The 24,778-nt window shown below is 47.7% G+C and overlaps 1 protein-coding gene across 1 annotated transcript; it reads left to right on the top strand.

Annotated features, from left to right (window-relative positions):
• The first annotated feature begins 834 nt into the window (after window positions 1-834).
• Window positions 835-24,542, top strand: LOC132379816 (pancreatic triacylglycerol lipase-like). The gene is made up of 12 exons (XM_059948096.1): window positions 835-896; window positions 2,537-2,759; window positions 4,475-4,600; window positions 7,935-8,069; window positions 12,023-12,131; window positions 12,641-12,760; window positions 13,200-13,319; window positions 14,005-14,123; window positions 17,484-17,613; window positions 18,439-18,550; window positions 19,415-19,594; window positions 24,438-24,542. Exons 1-12 carry the CDS (start codon window positions 835-837, stop codon window positions 24,478-24,480), a joined length of 1,479 nt encoding a protein of 492 aa, XP_059804079.1. The 3' UTR covers window positions 24,481-24,542.
• The last annotated feature ends 236 nt before the right edge of the window (window positions 24,543-24,778 follow it).

Here is a 24,778-nt window from a genome sequence, read left to right as displayed (position 1 = left end):
TGAAATGAATGCTAACATTATATTTAACTTTCACTCCATTGACCCAACCTGCAAATCAACCTTTAGGGAATCATTCGTGAGGACTCCCAAGTCCCTTTGCACCTTTGACTTTTGAATTTTCTCCCTGATTAGAAAATAGTCTACATTTTTATTCCTTCTACCAAGTGCATGACCATACACTTCCCAACTGACACTTCCTTGCCATTCAGCTAATCTGTCTAAGTCCTTCTGTAATTTCCCTGCTTTCTCAACACTATCTGCCCCTCCACCTATCTTTGTATCACCTGCAAACCTGGCCTCAGAGCCACCAATTCCATCATCCAAATCATTGACATACAATGTAAAAATTGGGGTCCTAACACTGATTGCTGTGGAACACCACGAGTCAGTGGTGGCCAATCAGAAAAGGTTCCATTTATTTTCACTCTTTACCTCCTACCAATTAGATTAACTCTCCTCTCATCTTCTTGTGTTCCAAAGGAAAATAATCTTATGTGCCCCCCATCAAAACTGTAATTCCCCAGCTCAGGAGGCTTTTGGGTAAAGCCTTCCCAGCTTGCCCTGCCACATGCTCTCCTCCCTCAACCCATCATCCCTTCCCCACAGGTACAATGGAGTGGATCTGAGGGGATAAAGCAATCACGTGGAGACAGGTTTAATGCAATGCGATGTGATCTGGGATCTTCTTCCTGAAAGATAGGTGGGATCAGATTCAACATCTGGCTCACAGATGACGCCACCTATCCAGTAGTGGGGCAGAAGGAACTGGGAACAGGATGACATGCCTGGCCCATAAATCTGTCCCACCAGACATCTTATCTTGGCTGATCTACCATGGCGCCACCCCCCTGCATTGACTCCATCAATATTCAGAGGTCTATTGATCTCCAGCTGGAGTAAGTTCAGCCTCCATGACCTTCCTCCTGGGAGAGAAATCCAAAGTTTCACTGGCTCTGAGTGAAGAACTTCCTTATCTCTATATTAAGCAGCTGCCTGTTCTCAGACTATGTTCCCCATGTCCTAGACTTGCCACGCAGGGAAATCCCTCATACTCAGCTCATCCAGCCTTTGGAAAAGCTTGTTTTTGCAGAGTTTCCTCTCTCCAGAGAACACAATCCCATGGTTTAAGTTATTGTCAGTGTGAGCATTTTAAAAATCCTTCACTCCATAGGAGTGTTTGAAGCAGCTGCATTTCTCTTTCAGATGCTGAGTCTGTGGATCCCTATCACTTTCCTTCTCACCAAAGCCGAAGGTAACTGACCAGAAAACATTTTGTTAATGGTTTGGTTCCTTCGGTGTTTCAACTGAGAGATATGGTGTTCCCCCTGCATTATGGGTGGGCTTGCATTCATAGATAAAATGTAATTGAATCAAGTAGTGAAATAAAGGCAGAAATAGGCTTTAAGGGATGCCCTCATGGAGTAGAGAGAATCAGAGGAGGATCAGGAGGAGAATTCCAGAGCTCGGAACCTAGCTCAAGGGAGATAAATTGGAGGAGGTCAGGAGGTGAGAATTAGAGTCAGGCAGAGATTTGTTTTAAGGTTGCTGGAGGGGACAATGGCAGGGAAATGGGGAAGCATGGGGGATAGGAAACAGGGGATATGGAACATAGAACTTATAGCACAGTAGACCCTTTGGCCCGCAATGTTGTGCTGACCAACATGATCAATCTAACACTTCCCTCCTGCATTGATCTTCATTGTTCTTTCATCCACGTGCTTATCTAAGAGTCTCTTAAAAATGTCACTAATGTATCTGCCTCCACCACTATACCCCTGACAGTGTGTTCCATGCTCTTTCCATTCACACTCTATTAAAAAACGATGTCCTCTATATAAACACAGCTATTCCCACCCCCCCATACTTTCCTCCAGTCACCTTAAAATTATTCTCTCTCATATTAGCCGTTTCTACTCTGGGAAAAGGTGGTTACTGTCCACTCTATGTCTCCTAACATCCCATACACCTCTACCAAGTCGTCTCTCATCCTCCTTCACCCCAAAGTAAAGATCCCCAGCATGTTCAACCACTCCTCACAAAAGATGCTCTCTAATCCAGGCAGCAGCCTAATAGATCTCCTCTCCGCCCTCTCTAAAGCATCCACATTCTTCCTATAATAAGGGGACCCGACTGAACTCAATATTCCAGCAGAGTTTTACAGGATACCATTTTAAAATGTGAACTGAATTCAAAAGCTGATGAAGGTCAGAGGCAGAAATGGGAATGTGTCCGAACATGGGACCAGATCGGATATGTTAGGGAGCAAAGTTTTGGATCTGGAGGGTAGAACAAGGGGGAATAGTGATGGCTATAGAGTTGGGGTAACAAAGGGAATTGCAGAGGGTCTCTCAACAGCAACTGTGCAAGTTCGGAGACACAGGGCACTGCAGGTGCTGGAATTTGGAGTGGACAGCAAACTGCTGGATGAACTCAGCGAGTCGGGCAGCATCTGTGAAGGCCGAATGAAGGTTAGGGTCTTGATTTGGGAGCCTGGGCATCAAGATGTAATCAGCTAGGTACGGTTGCGGTGTGACAGGCGTACGGGAGAGCTCCTTCGTCACCCAGTGACTGCACTTCATTGTGTCTCAGTGTTGGCAGGTGAACCGGATGAAATATGCTACAATAGACTGGGCTGTTTCCCCCTTGGATACCCATGGACAGGGATCAAGGAAAGACCCGTTACCAGGGACCCCTGGAGCCCTGAGACAATCAGCACCCGTTTCCTGCTCTACACCAGGCAGAACCCTGACAACTTTCAGGTAACACCACCTTCACCCAAGCCAAACAGCCGAAGGTAGTCATCAGATGCGTTTAATCTAGGGACGGTTCAGAGAAAATCGTTGCCTGGTCTGGAAGGCTCGAGTTAAGGCTGATTTATACTTGTGCGTACGGGCTACGCCGTAGCGGACATGCGTTGTGTGCGCCAAAACGCTAGTTGGCGGTGGGGTTTCTATGCCACTGTGTTGAGTTTCCTCGTGAGAGACATGGACGAGGAAATGCATTTCAAACGCTTTCGCACGTCGGCAGGTGGACTTGACGATTTAGTTCATCTACCTCGCATCGGGGTACGAACACTTCCCGCACGTGGCGGAGAAGCAGCAACCGGAAATGCGATGCTACCAAGCGGACCAATCACAGCTGTCGCCGCGACGGGGGATGTCCGCGTCACCTTACGGCGTACATGCGACGCACTAGTATAAATCAGCCGTGGCAGTGGGGCGGGTTTCCCTGGAGAGAAAGAGCTAAAGATCAAGTTTACAGTTTATTTATCACATACATATATTGAAACATACAGCAAAATGTGGCGCCTGCCTCCAACGCACTGACCCTAACCATACGCTTTAGGAACGTGAGAGGAAACCGGAGCAACCAGCGGAAATGCACATAGTCACAGAGCGAATGTAGACTCCAAGACAGCGACGGGAATTAAAACCCGATTGCTGACCCTGTTAGGCATTGCGCGACCCGCCACACTGCCGTGGGGCACTGCGATAGAAGTTGATAAAACCCGTCAAGTGTGTAGATAAGGTGGATGGTCACAGTCCTTTTCCCGGTGTTCGCTCGCTCGTCGTATGCCATGTCGCCTGACGTGGCCGATCACGATCTTTCCCTGAGTAGGGGAGTCTAAATCACAGTTTCAGGTGAGAAGGGAATCTGAGGGGTAAGCTTGTGAAGCACAGAGGAGGGCACAATTACAATGTTTAAAGGAAGTTTGGGCTGGTACACATCATTAGGCATTATTGTTCTTTGTGGGATCTTGTTCTGTGCAGTTTCGTTTCCGCGTTGCCCCTGTAACTACAGGGAGCCCTGGTGTGAAGCAATGCCGCACGAGGAGCATTTAATGGCTTTGGGGCTGTATCTGCTGGAATTCAGGAAAGTATTGAAAGGGCCAGATAGAGTGATCTTGGCGAGGATGGCTCCTGTAGTGGGGGAGTGTGCTGCCTCAGAATAGGACCCCATCTTCTCTGTTCTCCCTTTAGGACAGAGTAGAGGATGAATTGTCTTTCGCCAGGGGGTGATGAATCAGTGGAATTTACTATTCCAGACAGCTGTGGAAGCCAAACCATTGGGTACATTCAGGTTGATATGTTCTTGACTGGTAAAGGCACACGGGGAGATGGCAGAACAATGGGTTTCAGAGGGATCATAATAAATCAACCATGATGGACTGGAGTAGCAGGCACGACGGGCCGAATGGTCTAATTCTGCTCCTATGTCTTGTGGTGTGTGGTTTTACAGATTCCTTAGTAGAGCCTTGAGCTGTGGTTAAGCCACGATTGTAGGGGGAGAGTGAAGCTCTCTTTTCTCCCCCAGAGCTAGGAGTTCAGGAGAAGGGCTGTCCTTCACCCACCTTTCCCTCTCGGTATCCACCCTCTCTCCCTGTTTGTGGCTGCTCCTTCCCATGTCCCACTCTGCAACCGGACCAGGGATACACGGCCTCGTTTACAGAGTTTTAATTGTGTGGTCTCTGTAGGAAATCAGCGGGACACATCCGCAGACAGTCGCTGTCTCTAACTTCAACACCGATCAGAAGAGTGTCCTGATCATCCACGGACATCTGGAAAACGGAGATTCCCAATGGATCGTGGATCTGTGCAAGGTGGGAGTTGTGTGCGAGCTATGTGTCTGTGTGAAGTGTGATCTGTGTCAGTGTGAGGTGCGATCTGCATTAGTGTGAGGTGTGATCTGTATTAGTATGAGGTGTGATCTGTGTCAGTGTGAGGTGTGATCTGTATTAGTATATGTTTGTGTGTGTGTGAGTGAGTGTGAGGTGTGATCTGTGTCAGTGTGAGGTATGATCTGTATTAGTATGAGGTGTGATCTGTGTCAGTGTGAGGTGTGATCTGTATTAGCATATGTTTGTGTGTGTGTGAGTGAGTGTGAGGTGTGATCTGTGTCAGTGTGAGGTGTGATCTGTGTCAGTGTGAGGTGTGAGCTGACGGTCTGAGTGAGGTGCGATCTGCATTAGTATATGTTTGTGTGTGTGTGAGTGAGTGTGAGGTGTGATCTGTGTCAGTGTGAGGTGCGATCTGCATTAGTGTGAGGTGTGATCTGTGTCAGTGTGAGGTGTGATCTGTGTCAGTATGAGGTGTGATCTGTGTCAGTGTGAGGTGCGATCTGTATTAGTATATGTTTGTGTGTGTGTGAGTGAGTGTGAGGTGTGATCTGTGTCAGTGTGAGGTGTGATCTGTATTAGTATGAGGTGTGATCTGTGTCAGTGTGAGGTGTGATCTGTATTAGTATGAGGTGTGATCTGTGTCAGTGTGAGGTGTGATCTGTATTAGTATGAGGTGTGATCTGTGTCAGTGTGAGGTGTGATCTGTATTAGTATATGTTTGTTTGTGTGTGTGTGAGTGAGTGTGAGGTGTGATCTGTGTCAGTGTGAGGTGTGAGCTGTGTCAGTGTGAGGTGTGATCTGTGTCAGTGTGAGGTGTGAGCTGACGGTCTGAGTGAGGTGTGAGCAGCAGGTCGGTGTGTGACGTGCTGTGAAGAAAATTGCCGTTCCTCTAGAACTGGTGAGACTGTTTGGGGAGCAGTGAACTTACCGGAGGGATTTATTTATTTGGAGATTTTGTGCGGAATAGGCCCTTCTACAATCTTTCACAACCCCGATTTAACGCCAGTGTAATCACAGGACAATGCACAGTGTCCAGCCAATCTTCCCGGAACGTCTTGGAGTATGGGAGGAGGCCGGAGGAGCCCGCACATTCCACAGGGAGGATGTACCGACAGTCCTTACGGAGAATGCCAGGAATGAACTCCCAACTCCGATGCCCCGAGCTGCAATAGTATCACTCTAACCTCTGCACTACTGTGGATGGAGGGTGAGGGGAGGGATGATGGGCAGATGAACGAAGGGAGGGCGCCTGTTCCATCCCAGCATTATATCAATGATCGAGAAATTATTGAAGATTCTCAAGGCCAGGTTTTATTCATATTTGGAAACTCCTTGATTTATTAGGGATAGTCAGCATGGCAGAGATCCTATCTAACAGACTTGTTTGAGCATTTTAAGGATGTGATGAAGGTGACTGATCGGGCTGGGGCAGTTCACTTAAGCGAAATGTTCAACATGTTCCCTTATGGTGGTCTGGTCGAGGTGATCAGGGCATGTAGGATCCACAGTGTAGGTTGTGGATCTGGTAAATTTTATCCGGAATTAACTTGTCCGGAGAAAACTGGTGGTAATGGTAGAAGGGTGTTTTTACGGCTGGAGGTCTGTGACCAGTGTGTTCTGCAGGGATCAATGCTGGGATATCTGTTCTTTGCGATTTAAATAAAGTACTGTGGATTCCAGCTAATTGGGCTATGTTAATTGGGCAAACTCTTAAAGAACAAAAAATAATCTAGAAAACAGCCAGTGTTCTGTTTCTGTGGGGCACTATGTCACTTAATTGGGACAGGATACTATTGGCAAACGGTTTCTAACCAGAGTCAGTCTTGTGCTCAGAGTGAACAGTTTTTAAGTAGCATCAGGTAAGCGTGTTCGTGTCCAAAAAGAAGTGATAGCCGGCGAGAAACAAGCTGTAAGACAACTCAGAGAACAGCTTTGCTCACTGTGATTTCAAACACTCGAGCTTGGAGATGCCAAAAACAGCTGGGAGTGAAAATGAAACTATCGCACTATTTCAACAAGTTAGGATCAATGAAGAATTTGAAGGTATCAATAATCCTCTTACATGTAACAATGAAAATGAAGATTTGGAGGATGCAATCCTCGAAAGGATTATGTGAAGACAGTCCACTATCTGCACCAGGTGTCTATGCTGATTTTATTCATTTACAGTTAATCAGAAGAAGACGGCAGAGTACACTGGATTCATTCATCTGATGATAACTATTATTGTACTGATAGTGTTCTGTCTTTCATTTAAATACATAATTTGTTACTCAGTTAATGGTAGTTTGTCTTTTTTTAACTATTTCCATGAAACTTTGGCTAATTAGGGCAGGTGCTTAATTGGGCCAAAATGCACTGGCCCCGATGTGTCTTAATTACCAAACATCGCAGGAGAGACGAAGGCGATGGGAGCAAATCCTGAGTGCAGCCCCGAAAGTGGGAATATATCTTTGCCGGTCGGAGCACTGATACAAAGAATAGCGATCCGTGTTGCGTCCGGGTTAGGCTGCGTCTGGAGAATGTGTGTTCAGTTCCAGTCGCCTCCTTACAGAAGGGTGTGGAGACTTTGGAGAGGATGCAGAAGAGGTTCACCATGGTGCTGGGTACCAGCTGGACAGATTTAGAATGATTTGTCTGGAGCGCCCGAGGCTGAAGCCTGACCGGAGTAAAGTATACACAACGATGGTAAGAGTCGATTAGCGTCTTTGTCCCGGAGTGGGAATGTTAAGTAGGTGAGATCATAGGTTTGTGGTGGGAGAAGGGAAGTTAAAACGGGGTTTGTGAGGCAAGTTTTTTTTTAAAACGGAGTGGCGGGTGCCTGGAACTTTGACCGAGGGTTGGTAGAACTAGATATGACAGCAGTATTAATGAAGCATTTAGACAGAGAAGTGAAGGGGCAGGGAATGGGGGATATGGTTAGTCTGCAACTGATGGGCCGAAGAGCCTGTTTTCCCTGCTGTGCTGTTTTAAGATTTATGTCCTATTGAACTACATGGCACTCATGGAACTTTGGACTTAATCTCTTGGGCCTTCAATGTACGAGAACTTTAAAAATGTGTAAACTTTCACAATACCTGAAAAGCGGATCAATCCTGGGTTCGGGCATCAGATAAAAATATGGGAATTTGTCCACCCAGAGCTGACCCTTCTTGGGGAAGTTAGAATCTGGATGGGAGGGAAAGGGTTTGAGGCTCGATTACAGCATGCAAGAGATGGGCCGAGTGGCTGATTTCCGTGCCGTCTGACCTACAGCGGTGAGTGCTGCCGTGCAGTGGGGATCTGACTTATCTCAGTCTCTGCTCTCTCTTTCAAGACTATTCTACAAGTGGACGGTGTCAACTGCATAGGTGTGGACTGGATGGGTGGCTCCCAATGTGCGTTTAGCCAGGCTGCACAGAACGTCCGCGTGGTGGGAGCGGAAATTGCATTCTTCCTCGATGCACTGGAGGTGAGTGTCAGTGAGGGACCTATCACCTTGTACAACAAATACTTCAGGGGACAGAGTGTAGACTAAGAGTGACAATCTCCCTGTAGAAAAGAGGTGGACTGTAGCAGGAACTATCTTCCTGTTAAGCAGGGCTGAGCTGTAACAGGAACAATCTCCCGGTGGAACAAGGGTGTGCTGTAACATATGCTCCGCACCCTCCCTTTCCTGTTGTCCATCTCTGACTTTTCCTTTCTCCACCTCCCTGTTTCTGTACACATGCTTGGCCAACAGTTTCCACCATGAGTCCACAGACGGTGACTGCACTTCCTCCAGTCAGTCTCCTGAAGCCACACTGAACTCAGGCTGAGGTCTTATCAAGGTCCTGTACCAGTCCACACCCTCAGATAACCAGCCATTCTCACAATGCCTCCAGCTCCCTCTCCCCTGATCGTAGCATTACCCACGCCACTGGTTCCATAACCATCATCTCCCCTCCCGTCATCGAGAGTCACGTCTTCATATCCCACACCTCTGCTCTCATCAGCTCCACGCAGGGCTATCACAGGGTTTCCCTTTTCCCCAGCTTGCCCGTTCAACTGAGGCTCCATATTTCTGGAGCTACCCGTGGACGCACTTCCCGTCTGCGCATTCCAGAGCGCATGTCCATTCTTCCATCCCTAACAGCGTCCGCTCCTGCTCACCCCCCTTTTCCACACATGGATGAGAGATTCTCTGCCCACCATCCAGGGACTTGAACACCTCCCAGGGAAGCAGCACTTCTCTCACTCCTTCCGCAGCGAGCTCTCCTCTAAGCTGCTAAACCAAACACAGGCTGGACAGCCAGCCCGCAGAACACCTCCAACCGTCAGCGAAGGACGCCTTCCAATCTCCACTCACTTTAGTTCTCCATCCACTCCCAGTCTGACCTCTCTGTCTCCAGGGTCCCACACTGTCGCAAAGAAGCACAATGCTGTCTCTGGAAACAGCTCCTCTTCTTCTGATCAGACGCAATGCAGTCACTGGAACCTTATGGGAACTTATAAACCAGGAGCAGGAGATATCCGTTCAAGCCTGCTCCGTCATTCAATATGCCCCTGACTAAAATGTCCTTCGATATCAGCTCCATAGCAAAGAAAGCCCAGCAGCGTCTCTACTTCCTGCGAAAGTCCATCTCCCACCCCCCATCCTCATCACATTCTACAGGGGTTGTATTGAGAGCATCCTGAGCAGCTGCATCACTGCCTGGTTCGGAAACTGCACTGTCTCGGATCACAAGACCCTGCAGCGGATGGTGAGGTCAGCTGAGAAGATAATCGGGGTCTCTCTTCCCGCCATTACGGACATTTACACTACACGCTGCATCCGCAAAGCAAACAGCATTATGAAGGACCCCATGCACCCCTCATACAAACTCCTCTCTCTCCCGCCATCTGGGAAAAGGTTCCGAAGCATTCGGGCTCTCACGACCAGACTATGTAACAGTTTCTTCCCCCAAGCTATCAGACTCCTCAATACCCAGAGCCTGGACTGACAACTTACTGCCCTATTGTCTTGTTGATTGCAATGCCTGCACTGTTTTGTGCACTTTATGCAGTCCTGGGTAGGTCTGTAGTCTAGTGTAGTTTTTTTTCTGTGTTTTCACGTAGTTCAGTCTAATTTTTGTACTGTGTCATGTAAACCATGGTCCTGAAAAAACGTTGCCTCATTTTTACTATGTACTGTACCAGCAGTTATGGTCGAAATGACAATAAAAGTGACTTGACTTGACTATTTGTGCACATCCCATAGTCTCTTTAGCTTTTAAAACAATATCTGACTCTCCCTTCAACAAATAGCTGTTCTCCATAGATTAATGTGGTGGGGAATTTCACTGCTTCCGCACCCTCTGTTGATGAAATGTCCCCTCATCTCAGTTCTAATTGAGCTATGGCACCTGTTTCTAGTCCAGTAAGTCCACTACTCTTAAACAGTTGTCCCAATTTCCTTCCATGGGTCAGCCATACCATCCCAGGAACCAGACGGTGAACTAGCCAGTTGCTCCAGGTTCTAGCCCATTTAGTCTATTAAACTCTTGTCCAGTTGACCCAATCCTGCTCCATTCTGGAATCAGTCTTGTTCCTGCCATCCCAGGAATCAGATGGCGAACTGTCGCTATTCTCCCTCCACAGTGAGAATGTCCTTTCTCGGATAAGGAGGCAAAACCTCACACAGAACTCACGGTGAGGTTTCACCAAGGGCTTGTGCCCTTCAACAACTTCAGGTAACCAGCCTCTCCAGTTTGTGTCAACAACGCCCATTTCTCATGTCACGTGATTGCTCTGTAATCTTAACTCATTTTCCCTTTCTCCACGGGCACTGTCTGACTTGCCGCGTATACTCAGATTCAGAATCAGAAACGGATTCATTATTACTGGACTAAAGTGATGTGAAACTTGTTGTTTTGTGGCAGCAGTACCATGCAAAGACATAAAATTACTAACAAAGTTCACAGCACTAAAAATAATGTGGTTCATGGACAGTTCACAAATCTGATGGCGGTGGGGAAAGGCTATTCCTAAAACGTTGAACGTGGTTGCTTTGTACCCGCTCCTCGATGGTAGTAATGAGAAGAGGGCACGTCCTGGATGGTGAGGGCCCTTCATGATAGAGCTGCCTCCTTGAGGCGTCACCTTTTGAAGGTGCCCTCGATGGTGAGAAGGACTTGTACCTGTGATGGAGCTGGATGTGCTTGTAACCCTGTGCATTGGAGTCTCCATTCCAGTCTGTGAAGTAACATCAAAATGCTCTCCACCGTACATCCATCGAAATTTGCAAGGGATTTAGTGACATACCAAATCTCCTGAAACACCTGACAAAATACAGCTGCTGGTGTGCCTTCTTCGTGGTTACATTAAGAATTGATTTTATTTTGTAAGTTCCCTGTAGAACAGGGTGTGGACTGTGGTAGGGCAGGAAAAATCTGCCATAAACCATTGTTAATTGTTCATTGGATAATTATCTCATTAGACGTGACAACCGCGGAGCGGGTCAATGACCAGTACTCCTTATCCAAACAGGGAACTAATAATAATAATAGGCATCCATTAGTCTCGTGAGACCGTGGATTTGCGCCTTGGAAGGTTTTCCAGGGCGCAGGCCTGGGCAGGGTTGTATGGGAGACCGGCAGTTGCCCAAGCTGCAGGCCTTCCCCTCTCCACACCACCGATGTTGTCCAAGGGAAGGGCACTAGGACCCATGCAGCTTGGCACCGGTATCGTCGCAGAGCAATGTGTTGTTCAGTGCCTTGCTCAAGGACACAACACACAGCCTCAGCCAAGGCTCGAACCAGTGACCTTCAGATCAGTAGACCGATGCCTTATCTGAGGACACGCTATCGAAATGTAATCAGACGGATAATCTGCATTTCACTCTCCTGGTTATTCTACTGAGATCACCTCCCATTATTCCTCCACACCAATTTTCCACACAGAGCACGACTTTGTTGTTTAGCATGATGGCCAGAAGAACAGAGGTTAGAAATCGGTTTTATTTATCACATACATATTGATTCATAGAGTGAAATGACCAGTTTGTATCAACGACCAGCGGAGTCCAAGGACGTGCTGAGCACAGCCCGCAAGAGTACCCAATCTTTCGGCACCGACATAGCAAGCCCACAATTTACTAACCTTAACTTGCACACTTTAGGAAGATGGGAGGAAACTGGAGCTCCAAGAGGAAACTAAATGTAGTCATAGGGAGAACGTACAAACTCCAGACAGAAAATGTTGGGATTTGAACCCCAAACAAGAGGATCTCTGTAGATTCCTCTTTAGCCACTGGAAAGCAATATGGCGTAATGGTTATGTTAACCACTATGCTACCGTGCCACATAAGGAGTTCACAGAGAGATTGGGGTGGGCTTGGGCTCCCAGTTAGGGTGCTGAAACAGAGGTGTGTCTGCTCACCATCCTCTTTGTCTTTGTGCACCACAGAGCAACTACAATTACACCTTGCCAGATGTATACCTGGTGGGGCATGGACTGGGTGCCCACGCCGCTGGTGAGGTAGGACGCAGGAAGCCAGGGATATCCCGGATTACAGGTAATGTTCTCTCCCCAGGCTTGGATTCTGGATGGTTGGTGATGGGATGGGAAACTGGGAGGAAGGGCTGATGGCGAAATGAGGGAGAAGGTGGGTGGGGGAATTCACCGGGACTGTTTACAGAGGGGATTGCAGGTTTGTTTGATATTAATGGGGATAGACTGCATAGTGAGTGGAGACACACAGTTCCAGCAATATGGATTCAGTCCTGACCCCCAGTGCTGTCTGTGTGGAGTCTGCATGCTCTCCTGCAGTGCCCCACTTTCCACCCACATACCAGACACCATGTGGGTAAGGGAATTAATCACCTTGCTGTAAATTGCCCCTAATGTATGTATGGGGAAATGAATGGGGCTGCTCTATGATTTGCCATAGTATCAATGGGCTGAATAGCCCTCTTCGATATAAATTCGGACTTTGAGGTTCACGGCAATGGCTCTGGGTAACAGCCAGGATTAGATTGTAACAGAAGGCTGTGGACATCACACTGATTCAAGATTACTCTGCAGGCCTCGATCCCGTTGCCCCATACTTCCAGAACACCCCTCTCGAGGTGAGGTTGGATCCCACTGATGCACTGTTCGTTGATGTGATTCACACGGATGGTTCCTTGAAGAACCCCAGCAAAGGTGGGTGTCATCGTCGAAACAGCCTCACACCTCAGGGGGACAAGGGCACTGGGTCGGCAACAGGCTCAGGCAGGGACCGTTAACACGGCGGGGGGGCAGAGTCAGGGGTGGCAACACTGGTAGTGTGTGGGGTTGCAACTCGGGATAAAGGGGTAAGATGTCAAGAGGGAGGGGGAGAGAGAGTGCGTGATGGAGGGTGGGAGAGAAAGAGCACAGGGAAGTGCGAGAGTGTCTGAGATGAGGAAAGATGATTGAAACAGTGAGTGAATGAGGGGGAGACAGAGATTCAAATCAGTGGCAGGTGAGTAGTGAGAGTAGGAGAGGAGGAGGGAGATCCATACCAAAGAGGAGTGGAGTGGCCAGTGGGCAATGGCCTCTCACTGCGGGGGATTTGTGAGGGAGGGGTGTTGGCCTTTCTGATTCGCCGCTTCTGTCACAGGGTTTGGAATGACCTATCCTTGTGGTCACGTGGACTTCTACCCAAATGGTGGCGACAACATGCCAGGCTGCTCGAAGAATCTCATCTCAACCATCCTGGATGTGGACGGGATCTGGGAAGGTACACGACAGGATGTGTGGGTGTCACTCAGACACTGTGGTGGGGACCGCAGGCTGCTCCTTAAAGGGGCACCGTCCCACTGAGCTCCCACGCAGGCTGTGTTGGGGAGGAACGCGGATACTGGATCTCTCCAATGAATTCTTACTACCAGTGCAAGTTCCAGTTCCAGAATATGCCACACTTTCACAAGAATGGTTCAGGCCATTCAGCCCATCTAGTCTAGACCCATTCCCTAAGATGCTATGAAAATGATTCACCCTCAAGTGCCCATCTAATTCCCTGAGGAAGAGAGCAGAACTGTTTATGCAACAAATAGCCCTTCCAGAATGTCACGTCCTGCCTTATAGTGAATATTGGCTCTTGACTGCTCTCCTGTGGGGTGAGGGGCGCTGTGCAGCCTGGCACTTGGGATCACACTCTGTGATTTCTACAGGAACAGCTCGTGTGCATTGTGATGTTCACAAAGGACTCTCTCTCCTCCAACACACCCATTTGCGTTCAATATTAATGGATACCGTCCTTCAATATGGGTTGTGACATTCTGTAAGTTATAGAGAGCATCGATCCCTCACACACGCTGAGTTATACAGACACCGTATGGGCCTTTCCCCGTCTATGTTAGCACCTGTAAGCTGATCAAATGCTCACCTGAATCCCTATGAAGAATTGGTTTTGCTCCCCACAGGCACAAAGAATTTTCTGTCCTGCAACCATTTCCGCGCTGTGAAGTATTTCACAGAGAGTGTGGGATCACCAGACGGGTTTGAGGGCTTTTCCTGCGCCGGTGAACGGGAATTTCAGGCAGTAAGTACAGAATCCTTCTCCCATCGCAGTAACCACGTCCACAACCCACCAGCAATGAACACTCAAATGCATGCTGGAGGCTGAACCGGATTCAGGAGGAACCTAATAAGGCCGTAGTCTCGGTCTGTCTGCTGTGTGTTAAATGGGAGAGTTTGTGGGTGTTCTGGACTGCCCGCATCAAACACTGCCAAGGCGGGTACAGCAGATCAGTCAGAGCACCGCTATCTCATACTCTCACACAGGCACTCACATAGACAGACTCACGCATACAAACGCACGCAAACGGAAAAGTTCAACGCATTAAAGAACTAAAGGTTTTCTCTCGCTGGTACTTTATAGAAAGTCGTTTCTATAAATAACGTCGTTTCCTTTTCAGTGTGCGGGATTTTGCTTGGAGGTAGATTTCCTCGGCACCACATGGTGGCGCCAGTGAGCTGTTCAATTCTCTCCCCACCCCCCTCCCCACCCCCATCTCATTAATACGGAGTTTCCCTTCTCACTCACCAACCCTACATATAAGACTGTAGGCTACTTCTGGTTTACGCAGTCCCAGACAGGTAAAGAGAGGCAGAATGGCTATTGTTCCTTACTTGGGAAAAGCAGCTGGGATAAGCCAGGTAACTACAGGGCGAACGGAGCCATGTGTCAGTGGTAGGGAAAACTATTAGAGAAAATCTTAAAAGTCAGGATTAATGAACATTCTGGAATGCAGGGATAGTCAGCATGGATTTGTGGGAGGCAGATCCTGTCCCATTTGACTGAGCTTTTGAAGACTAGTGATCGAGGATGTCAACATGGATCTCAGTAAAGGGAGCTGGCAATGTCCCACATGGTTGGCTGGTCCAGAAAGTTAAGGCACGTAGGATCCAAGGTAAATGGGAGAAATTAATCCAAAATCGGCCTGGTGATAAGAGGCAGAGGGGAAATGGTGGATGTATGCTTTTCTGGTTGGAAAGCTATGGCCAATGGCATTGCACTGGAATTGGTGCTCGGCTGAGGGGGTCTGGAGAGACTAGAGTCTATCATGGGCGCTAAGCAATAAGATCCGAGACTTTGGCCTCGATACTTCCTTGTACAATTGCGTCATCAATTTCCTTACTTGCAGTCCCCACTCAGTTCGGATTGGCAACATCTCCTCCGCAATCTCCGTCCGCACAGGTGCACCACTGGGCTGTGTGCTTAGCCCCTCTTGTTGATTCTCTTTGCCTCTGATCCTCCAATGAGGACTGGCTCACGGACCTCCGGTTTCCTCATCCTAAAGTCAATCATCAGTTCCTTGGTCTTGCTGACATTGAGTGAGAGGTTGTTGTTGTGGCACCACTCAGCCAGATTTTCAATCCCCCTCCCATACGCTGATTCGGCACCATTTTTGAGTCGGCCAACGACAGTGGTGACATCAGAAAATCTAAATATGGCATTGGAGCTGTGCTTAGCCTCGCAGGTGGTAAGTGTAAAGTGAGCAGATCAGCGGGCTAAACACACAGATTGTGGAGCTGTTATCACTAATCCGAACCGAATGGGGTCTGCAAAAGGAATTTAAACCCAGCAAGTATGATGTGATCTACTTTGGGAAGTCAGGTACGGGTATACAGTAAGTGGTAAAGTACGAAGTGGGGGACCCCTTTGGTTAATGGTTGGGGTCCGTGGCATAACAAAGGCTGTGAACCCGTGGTGTGAAGGAACATTGATGTATAGGGAGACCATATTCAACGGAAGCGGCAGCACAGGTAGACAGAGTGGCGAAAAATGCATATGTCAATGCTTGCCTTCATCAGTCAGGGCAGAGAATATAAAAGTCAGGTTGTTACTGCATATTGCAACTTTGCAAAAACACTGTTTAGACCATAGGGTACAGGAGTAGAATCTGCTCAATCATCGTATTGAGTTTGCCATGCCAGTCCATCATGGCTGATTTATTTTCCGTCTCAGCTCCATTCTCTTGCCTTCTCACCTTAACCTATGATGCTCTGAATAATCAAGAACCTGCTTTAAATATACCTAGTGACTTGGCCTCCACAGTCAGTTAGAAAACCTATAGCATAATACAGGCCCTTCGGTCCACAATCCTGTGCCGAACACGTCCCTACCTTAGAAATTACCTAGGGTTACCCATAGCCCTCTATTTTCCCAAGCTCCATGTACCCATCCAAAAGTCTCTTAAAAGACCCTATCGTATCTGCCTTCACCACCGTTGCCAGCAGCCCATTCCACACACTCACCACTCCCTGTGTAAAAAACCTACCCTGACATCTCCTCTGTACCAACTCCTCAGCACCTTAAAACTGTGCCCTCTCATGCTAGCCATCTCAGCCCTGGGAAAAAGCCTCTTACTATCCACACGATCAATGCCTCTCATCATTTTATACACCTCTATCAGGTCACTTCTCATCCTCCGTCGTCCCAAGGAGAAAAGGGTGAGTTCACTCAGCCTATTCTCATAAGGCATGCTCCCCAATTCAGGCAACATCCTTGTAAATCTCCTCTGTATCCTTTCTATGGTTTCCACATTACTCCAAGTGAGGTCTGACCAGGGTCCTATTATAGCTGCAATATTACCTCTCAGTTCCTAAACTCAGTCCCATGGTTAGTGAAGGCCAGTGCTCCATATGCCTTCTTAACTGGAGTCAAACTGCATAGCAGCTTTGAGTGTCCTATGGACTCGGACCCCAAGATCCTTCAGTAGAAATGAATTCCACAGACCGCAGAGTGGTTAGGGCACACTTGAAACTCTAGTTGCCACGCTGTAGGAAGGATGTGGTGTGCTTAAGAGGATGCAGAGGAGATTCACCCGGATGTTGCCAGGATTGGAAGACTTTAGTTATGGGGAGGGATTGGAAAGGCTGGCCTTGTTTTGGAAGGAAGCTGATAGATTGTAAAGATAAGCTTTATTTGTCACACAGTGAAATGGATCATTTGTGTCAATGACCAACACAGTCGGGGATGAGCTGGGGACATCCCTCAAGAGTCGCTATGCTTCCAGTGCCAACATAGCATGCTGACAATTTACTAACCCTAACCCATTGGTCTTTGGACTGTGGGAAGAAACCGGAGCATCTGGAGGAAACCCCTGTGGTCATGGGAGAATGTAAAAACTCCTCACAGACAGTGACGGGAATTAAACCTGGGACGCTGGTACTGTAATACATTTCACTAATTGCTATGCCACTGTCCTGCCCTAACCTTAATTACATTGATAAGACTATTGAGGAAATAAATAGCTCAGGAGTACCATTGGCTGTGTTGTGGTACTCCTGACTTCCCATTGTTTGCTGGAGTCATACTCTGCACCAGCGTACACAAGAAGAGACCTAACACTAAAGGGGTTAGTGGTGATTGGCCATTTCTGTGTGTCCGTTGCAGGGGGACTGTTTCGTGTGCCCCTCTGAAGGCTGCCCCAACATGGGCTATGACATTGGGAAGTATCGTCCTGCCCCAGGACTGCTGCACCAAACCTTCCAACTCAACACGGGCGAGTCCAGTCCTTTTGCACGTGAGTCATGGACAGCAGTGGCCAAGCAGCTCCCTGAACCCCATCCCACCCCACCCAGCATCAAGCGTGGCCCACTCCTTCATCCCCTCCCCTGGAACATCCGGTAGCCCTCCATCCTCATCCAAAAATTCCCCCTCTATCCAGTCACCACCTCCATCCAATAACCCCTCCATAACATAATGCCCCTCTCTATCCATTAACACCTAGCCCATAAAAAACCATGTTCATTTAATAACGCCCCCTTCCTGCCATCCAATGACCCTGCACCATTCAGTAACCTCTTATTCCCCAATAACAACCCCACCCCACCATGCAACGCTGGCTCCTTCTCTCCATACTGACCCACCTGACACTGGGGTTTGTCTCACCCCGTTCTTCCATAAGTGAACCCCTCCGTCCAATACCCCCACTGCAAAAACTGACCCTACACCATCCAATAGCCCTCTCTCCATCCAACAATGAACTGCCACAAACCACAAACTAACCCGCTTCCAATATCCCAAAGTCTGACTTTCCCACCTACCCTAATCCCCTTTTATAATAAATCCCTTCACTTGCCCCATCGTTTGTCCCAATAATCTCCACCAATCCAACGGACTAACCCCTCCCGCTGGCCCAGTGACCACCCCTATCCGCCCCCAACTCCTCTGAACCAATAACCACAATTAGACATCCACAACTGAAATCTAACGTCTGCTGACCCTCATGCCCGGCTCTTCTCCCCGCTGTTCTATTTTCCCTACCCCTCTCCCCATGTTCTCGCCCCCCCCCCCGCAGCAAGTGCTCTCCGTTCCTCGCGGTGATTCACAAACTCTTGCTCCACAGTCTGGCGTTACGAGGTGTCGGTGAAACTCTCCGGTTCACATTCAGTGTCCGGTTTCATTAACGTTGCCGTGTATGGCACTAAAGGAAACTCCCGGCAGCACAGGGTCACAAGGTAAGCGGCAGCCTCTCGGTAACCTGACTGAAATACCACTTTATTTACATGTAGACCCTTCATTAACCACCGTGGCCCTCAGTTATTACACACGGTCACTGTGAAACTAACTCAGCACAACATCGTGGGCTAAAGGGCCTGTTCCTTTGTAGAATATTGAACACTACAGCACAGTACAGGCACGGCAGTGCCCGGTATTGTGCCGACCTTGTATCTTACTCTAAAATCGATCTAGATCTTCTTTCCTACATGACCCTCCATTGTTCTATCATCCACGTGCCTCTGAGAGTCTCTTCAATGGCCCTAATGTATCTGCCTCCACCATCATCCCTGTCCACCCAGCTGTTGTGTATTTAATATTTCTGTAATATTTGAGCAATCTTGTATGTATCTAGTTGATTAAAAGTTCAGGTTTGTTTAAACTGATTCGTTACGTATTCTAATTTATAAATACGTGCCGCATGCGTCATCACGCTATCACGGGACACACTCTCGTCTCGCTGAAAGTAAATTTGAACTGGACCTGTATTCACGGTGTCGGGTCTTTTGAACTAATTTAATGTTTTGAAGCCACAAAATTTAACACCTCCCACCACACTGTGTAAAAAGAACACTTCCCTCCGACACCCCACCCCAATATTTCCCGAAAAATCATGTCCCCTCGTATTAGTCATTTCCTTATTGTGTTGTTGAATGTTTGATGCGCTGTGTTCTAACTTTATTGAAAAACAAAACCTCTGTATTTCAGATGTTCCACCTTTAGTTTGTTGCTGGGGATCTGTTTGAGGCTTTCCAATCACTGAGCACACAGTGAGCCTCACCCCCGGTGCTTGAAGTCGGACTGGCGAACTAACCAAATCTCTGTGTGATTCCCAGAACTAAACTCCATCCTGGCACCACGTACACATCCGTAATTGATGTGGAGCTCGACGTGGGGGACATTACCATAGTGAAGTTTATTTGGGACAACAGCCAGATAAACATCTTTCACCCTCAGCTCGGAGCCGAGAACATCAGCGTGGTACGAGGACGGGACCACGCCAGGTCAGTCAGGAGCCTGAAAACCGCAGTTCAGCATCAGTATGGCCAACTGGTGTCTTGTAAGGACCCCGTCACTCCGTGGCGAGATTGGGGTTGGTGTGGAGGGCAGACCAGGGCCCGCGCCTGGCCCAGTGGGGCTTAGTTCAGGAACCTCCAGTCAGGGCACCACGCGATCAAACGTGAGAGCGAAGCTCCTGCCGAGCCAGTCAGACCTGGCCCTGTGGGATTGTGCAGTATTATTGAAGCAGCGTATTCAACCCGTCGTGGTCACGGCCATCTTCAACGAGAAAGACTCCTGTGCGATTTTCTGGAGGGGGAGGGGACAGGAAAGATTGAGAGAAGGTGGAGGGAGTGACATGGTCCCTATTCGTGGGTGGGCACTGTTCCTGTTGGTGGAGTGGGGAAATTGTTTATTTCAGTAGGAATAAAGTTATTGTTTATTTCTAGTCCTATTGGTGGTCAGGGAAGAGATCCTGTTGGTGGGTGGGGAGGTTCCTATTGGTGGGATGGAACTGCCCCTATTTTTGGAGGGAATTGTTTCTATTGGCGGTGGGTGGGGAGCTGTTGGTATTGATGGTGGTTGGGAAAATATTCATTTTCGTGGATGGGAACTGTTCCTATTTGCGGGTGGAGCCAGTTCCAATTGGTGGATTGGGAACTGTTCCTATTTGTGGGTGGAGTCAGTTCCAATTGGTGGATTGGGAACTGTTCCTATTTGTGGGTGGAGTCAGTTCCAATTGGTGGATTGGGAACTGTTCCTATTTGTGGGTGGAGTCAGTTCCAATTGGTGGATTGGGAACTGTTTCAGGGGGAAATGTTCCTTTGGTGCGTGGGGTTTGTTCCTATTGATAGGTGGGGAGCTGCCCCTGTTTATGGATTGTTTAAGAAGGAGAGGGGTTTCATATATTTGGCAGAAGACAAGAATGTGGTCTGGAGCTGACCACACAGTAGGGATTGTGTGGTTGAAGGTCAGAGCAGACGTGAAGGGCTGAATGGCCTGTATCTCTGTATGACTCGTGAGTGTGAGAGGGGTGGGTATGTGTGAGGGCTGTGGAGAAAGAGAGGGGATGGTCAGAGTTGCTAGTATGGAGCTGATGGACAAATGGCTTCCTTCTGTGCAGTAACAATCTTGTGAGTCCACCACTGAATTTTGATTGTTCTTCCCCTGACCCTGACCCGACTCCATCCTTTACACCAATCCTGACCCTCCCCTTGACCTTGACCCTGACCCTGACCCTTACTGCCACCATCACTCTTGGCCTAATACAGACCCTCACCCTGAGCCTATCCCATTGTAAGATCAGGAAGGACGTGGCTACCTTGGAAGCAGCTCTGTGTGAAAATGTTCCCAGCTCTGGTGCTGCTGTTCAATAAAACCATGGTTAAGTCACACTTTAGTACTGGTCTCTCATTATAGGAAGGCTGTGGAAGCTTTGGAGAGGGTGCAGAGGAGATGTGCCAGGATGCTGCCTGGATTACAGAGCATGCCTTATGAGGATGGGTTGAATGAGCTAGGCTTTTCTTCTTGGAATGAGGTGGATGAAAGATGTATAGGATGACAAGAGTGGATAGAGAGACATTTCCTAGGGCTGAAATGGCCAATATGTCGAGGCACAGTTTTAAGGTGAATGGCAGAAAATATCGGGGGGGGGGGTGGTAGTTGAGATGTCAGAGGTAGGTTTTTTCACATAGAGAGGGGTGGGTGCATGGTACACCCTGCCAGGGGCGGTGGTAGAGGCAGGTACATTAGGAACAATTAAGAGACACCTGAGAAGCATTAGGATGTTAGAAAAATACCATAGGACGTTGGAGCAGAATTGGGCCATTCAGCCGATTGAGTCTGTTCTGCCACTAGATTACAGCTGATTTATTAACCCTCACAACTCTATTCTCCTGCCTTTGCCCCAGAACCTTTAACATCCCAACTAATCAAGAACCTGTCAACCTTGGCTTTAAATATTCCCAATGACTTGGCCTCCACAGCCACCTATAGCAATGAATTCCACAGATTCGCTATCTTCTGGCTAAAGGAACTTTTTCATCTTTTCTAAAGGGACATCCCCTTATTCTGAGGCTGTGCACTCTGGTCCTAGGCTTCTTCCCTATAGGAGACATCTGCTCCACATCGACTCTATCTTGACCTTTCAATGTCTGATAGGTTTCAGTGAGATTTACCTCTCCCATTCTTCTAACCTCCAGCGAGTACAGACCCAGAGGCATTAAATGCTCCTCATACGTTAACCCTTTTATTCCTAGAATCATTCTTGTGAAGCTCCTCTGGACCCCCTCCAAAGTCAGAACATCTTTTCCGAGATAAGGGGTCTGAATCTGCTCCCAATACTCTAAGTACGGTCTGACCAATGCCTTGAAAAGCCTCAGCTCTACATCCTTGCTTTTATTATCTAGTCCTCACAAAATGAATACTAACATTGCATTTGCCTTCCTCACCACCGACTCAACCTGCAAGTTAACCTTTAGGGAATCATGCATGAGGACAGCCAAATCCCTTTGCAACTCAGGATTCTGGATTTTCTCCCCAATTAGAAAACAGTTCATGCCTTTATTCCTTCTACCACACACTTCCCTACACCATATTTCATCTGCCACTTCTTTTCCCATTCTCCCAATCTGTCCGATTCCTTCTGCAGTCTCCCTGCTTCTTCAGCGCTACTTGGCCCTCCACTTAGCTTCGTATCATCCACAAACTTCACCACAAAGCCATCAATTCCATCATCCAAATCATTGACCTATAACATGAATAGAAGTGGTCCTGACACTGACCCTCCTCACAGCAGTAGTGACCGTTAGCCATCCAGAAAGGGTTCCCTTTATTCCCACCTTTTGCCTCCTGCCAAACAGCCAAGCTAGTAACTTTCCATGGGCTCTTACCTTATTAAGCAGCATCATGTGCAGCAGCTTGTCAAAGGCCTTCTGAAAGTCCAAGACTCTTTTGTCTATCCTGTCTGTTATTTCCTCAAAGATTTCCAGCAGATTTGTCGGACAAGATTTCCCCTTAAGAGAAACATGTTGACTTTGGCCTATTTAGTCATGTGCCTCCAAGAACCTCATCCTTAACAATGGACCCCAACATCTACTGAAGCACTGAAGTCAGGCTAACTGGCCGACAATTCCCTTTGCAGGGCTCTGTGGGAGGGAGGGGTTAGGTTGATCTTGCTGTGGGTTAAAAGGCTGGCTCAACATCATGGGCCAAAGGGCCTATTTTGTACTGTGCTTATGCTGTCATAGAGTCAAAGAACACTATAGTGAGAAACAGGCCCCTCAGCCCATCTAGCCCATTCTGTACTCTTCATCTGCCTAGTCCCATGAACTGCACCTGGACCATAGTTGTTCATACCCCTCCCAGCCATATACCTATCAAAATTTCTCTTCAATGCTGAAATCGAACCCACATCCACCACTTCCACTGGAGCTCGTTCCATACTCACCAGCCTCTGAGAGGTTCCCCCTAATGTTCCCCTTAAACATTTTACCTTTCACCCTTTACCCATGACCTCTAGTTCTAGTCTCACCCAACTTTGGTGAAAAAAAGTCTGCTTGTTTTTACCCTATGTTTACCCTTCATACTTTTGTATATCTCTATCAAATCTCCCCTCATTCTCCTATGCTCTAGAGAATACATCATAACTTATTGGAGCTTCCCCTATTACTTGGGTCCTCAAGTCCTGGCAACATCTCTAACAATTTCTCTGCACCCTTTCAATCTTTTTCCATCTTTCTGGTACGTCGGTAACCAAAGCTGCACACACTCTTCCAATTTCAATTTAACGTCTCAACTCCTGTACTCAATACTTTTAATTTATGAAGGTCTTTATGCTAAAACTTTCCTTCTAACCCTATCTACTTATCACTCCACTTTCAAGGAGTTATAGATCTCTACTCCCAGATCCCTTTGTCCCACTGCAGTCCTCCTTGCCCTACTGCTCACTGGGTAAGTCCTACTCTGGTTTGTCCTCCCAAAGTGCAACACCGCACACGTGTCTGCATTAAGTTCTATCTGCCATTTTCCAACTCATTTTTCCAGCTAGTCCAAATCCCGCTGCAAGTTTTGATAGTCCTCCTCCATGGCCACCGCTCCCCCAGTATTGCTGTCATCGGCATGTTTGCTGATCCAGTTAACCACACTATCGTCCAGATCATTGATGTAGATGATGAACAACAATAGAGCCGGCACAGCACTAGTCACAGGCCTCCAGTCAGAGAGGCAACCATCTACTACCACTCTCTGGCTTCTCCCATGAAGCCAATGCCTAATCCAATTTATTGCCTCATCTTGAATGCCAAGTGAATGAAGCTTCTTGAGCAACCTCCCATGCAGGAGCTTGTCGAGGGCCTTGCTGAAGTCCATGTACAATGTTCAATGTTCCATTGTCCGTGATCTGTGTTCTGACTCATGGATTGAGTACTAGGAAAGATTCATGAGTGCTGAACTAGATCAGGTTCGAGGGGTTTCAGGACATTGTGAAAAAGGGTGAGGATTGTTTGGAGCACAGACAATATCTTAAACCTGAAGTCACTAGATCTTTCCTGCTCATAGTTGTAAAGGAGATGGAGACAAGGCAGGGGGCTGGGTTTAATAAAGGTCAGAATGAGAATAAGGTTTATTATCAGCGGCACGTGACATGAAATTTGTTAACTTAGCAGCAGCAGTTCAATGCAATACGTAATCTAGAAGAGAAATAATAATAATAAATATAATAATAAAATAAACAAGTAAATCAATTACAGTATGTGTATATTGAATAGATTAAACAAAGTGCAAAAACAGAAACACTGTATATTTTTTTAAAAAAGTGAGGTAGTGTCCAAAGATTTAATGTCTGTTTAGGAATCGGATGGCAAAGCGGAAGAAGCTGTTCCTGAATAGCTGAGCGTGTGTCTTCAGGCTTCTGTATCTCCTACCTGATGGTAACAGTGAGAAAAGGGCATGCCCTGGGTGTTGGAGGTCCTTAACAATGGACACTGCCTTTCTGAGACACCACTCCCTGAAGATGTCCTGGGTACTTTGTAGGCTAGTACCCAAGATGGAGCCGACAAGATTTACAACCTTCTGCAACTTCTTTCAGTCCTGTGCAATAGCCCCGCTCCATACCAGACAGTGATGCAGACTGTCAGAATGCTCTCCACTGTACAACTATGGAAGTTTTTGAATGTATTTGTTGACATGTC

The sequence above is a fragment of the Hypanus sabinus genome, chromosome 22 (assembly GCF_030144855.1).
Source record: "Hypanus sabinus isolate sHypSab1 chromosome 22, sHypSab1.hap1, whole genome shotgun sequence".
Classification (NCBI taxonomy): domain Eukaryota; kingdom Metazoa; phylum Chordata; class Chondrichthyes; order Myliobatiformes; family Dasyatidae; genus Hypanus; species Hypanus sabinus.
The sequence above is the reverse complement of the archived record's forward strand: the minus strand, read 5'-3'. Positions and strand labels throughout refer to the sequence as shown.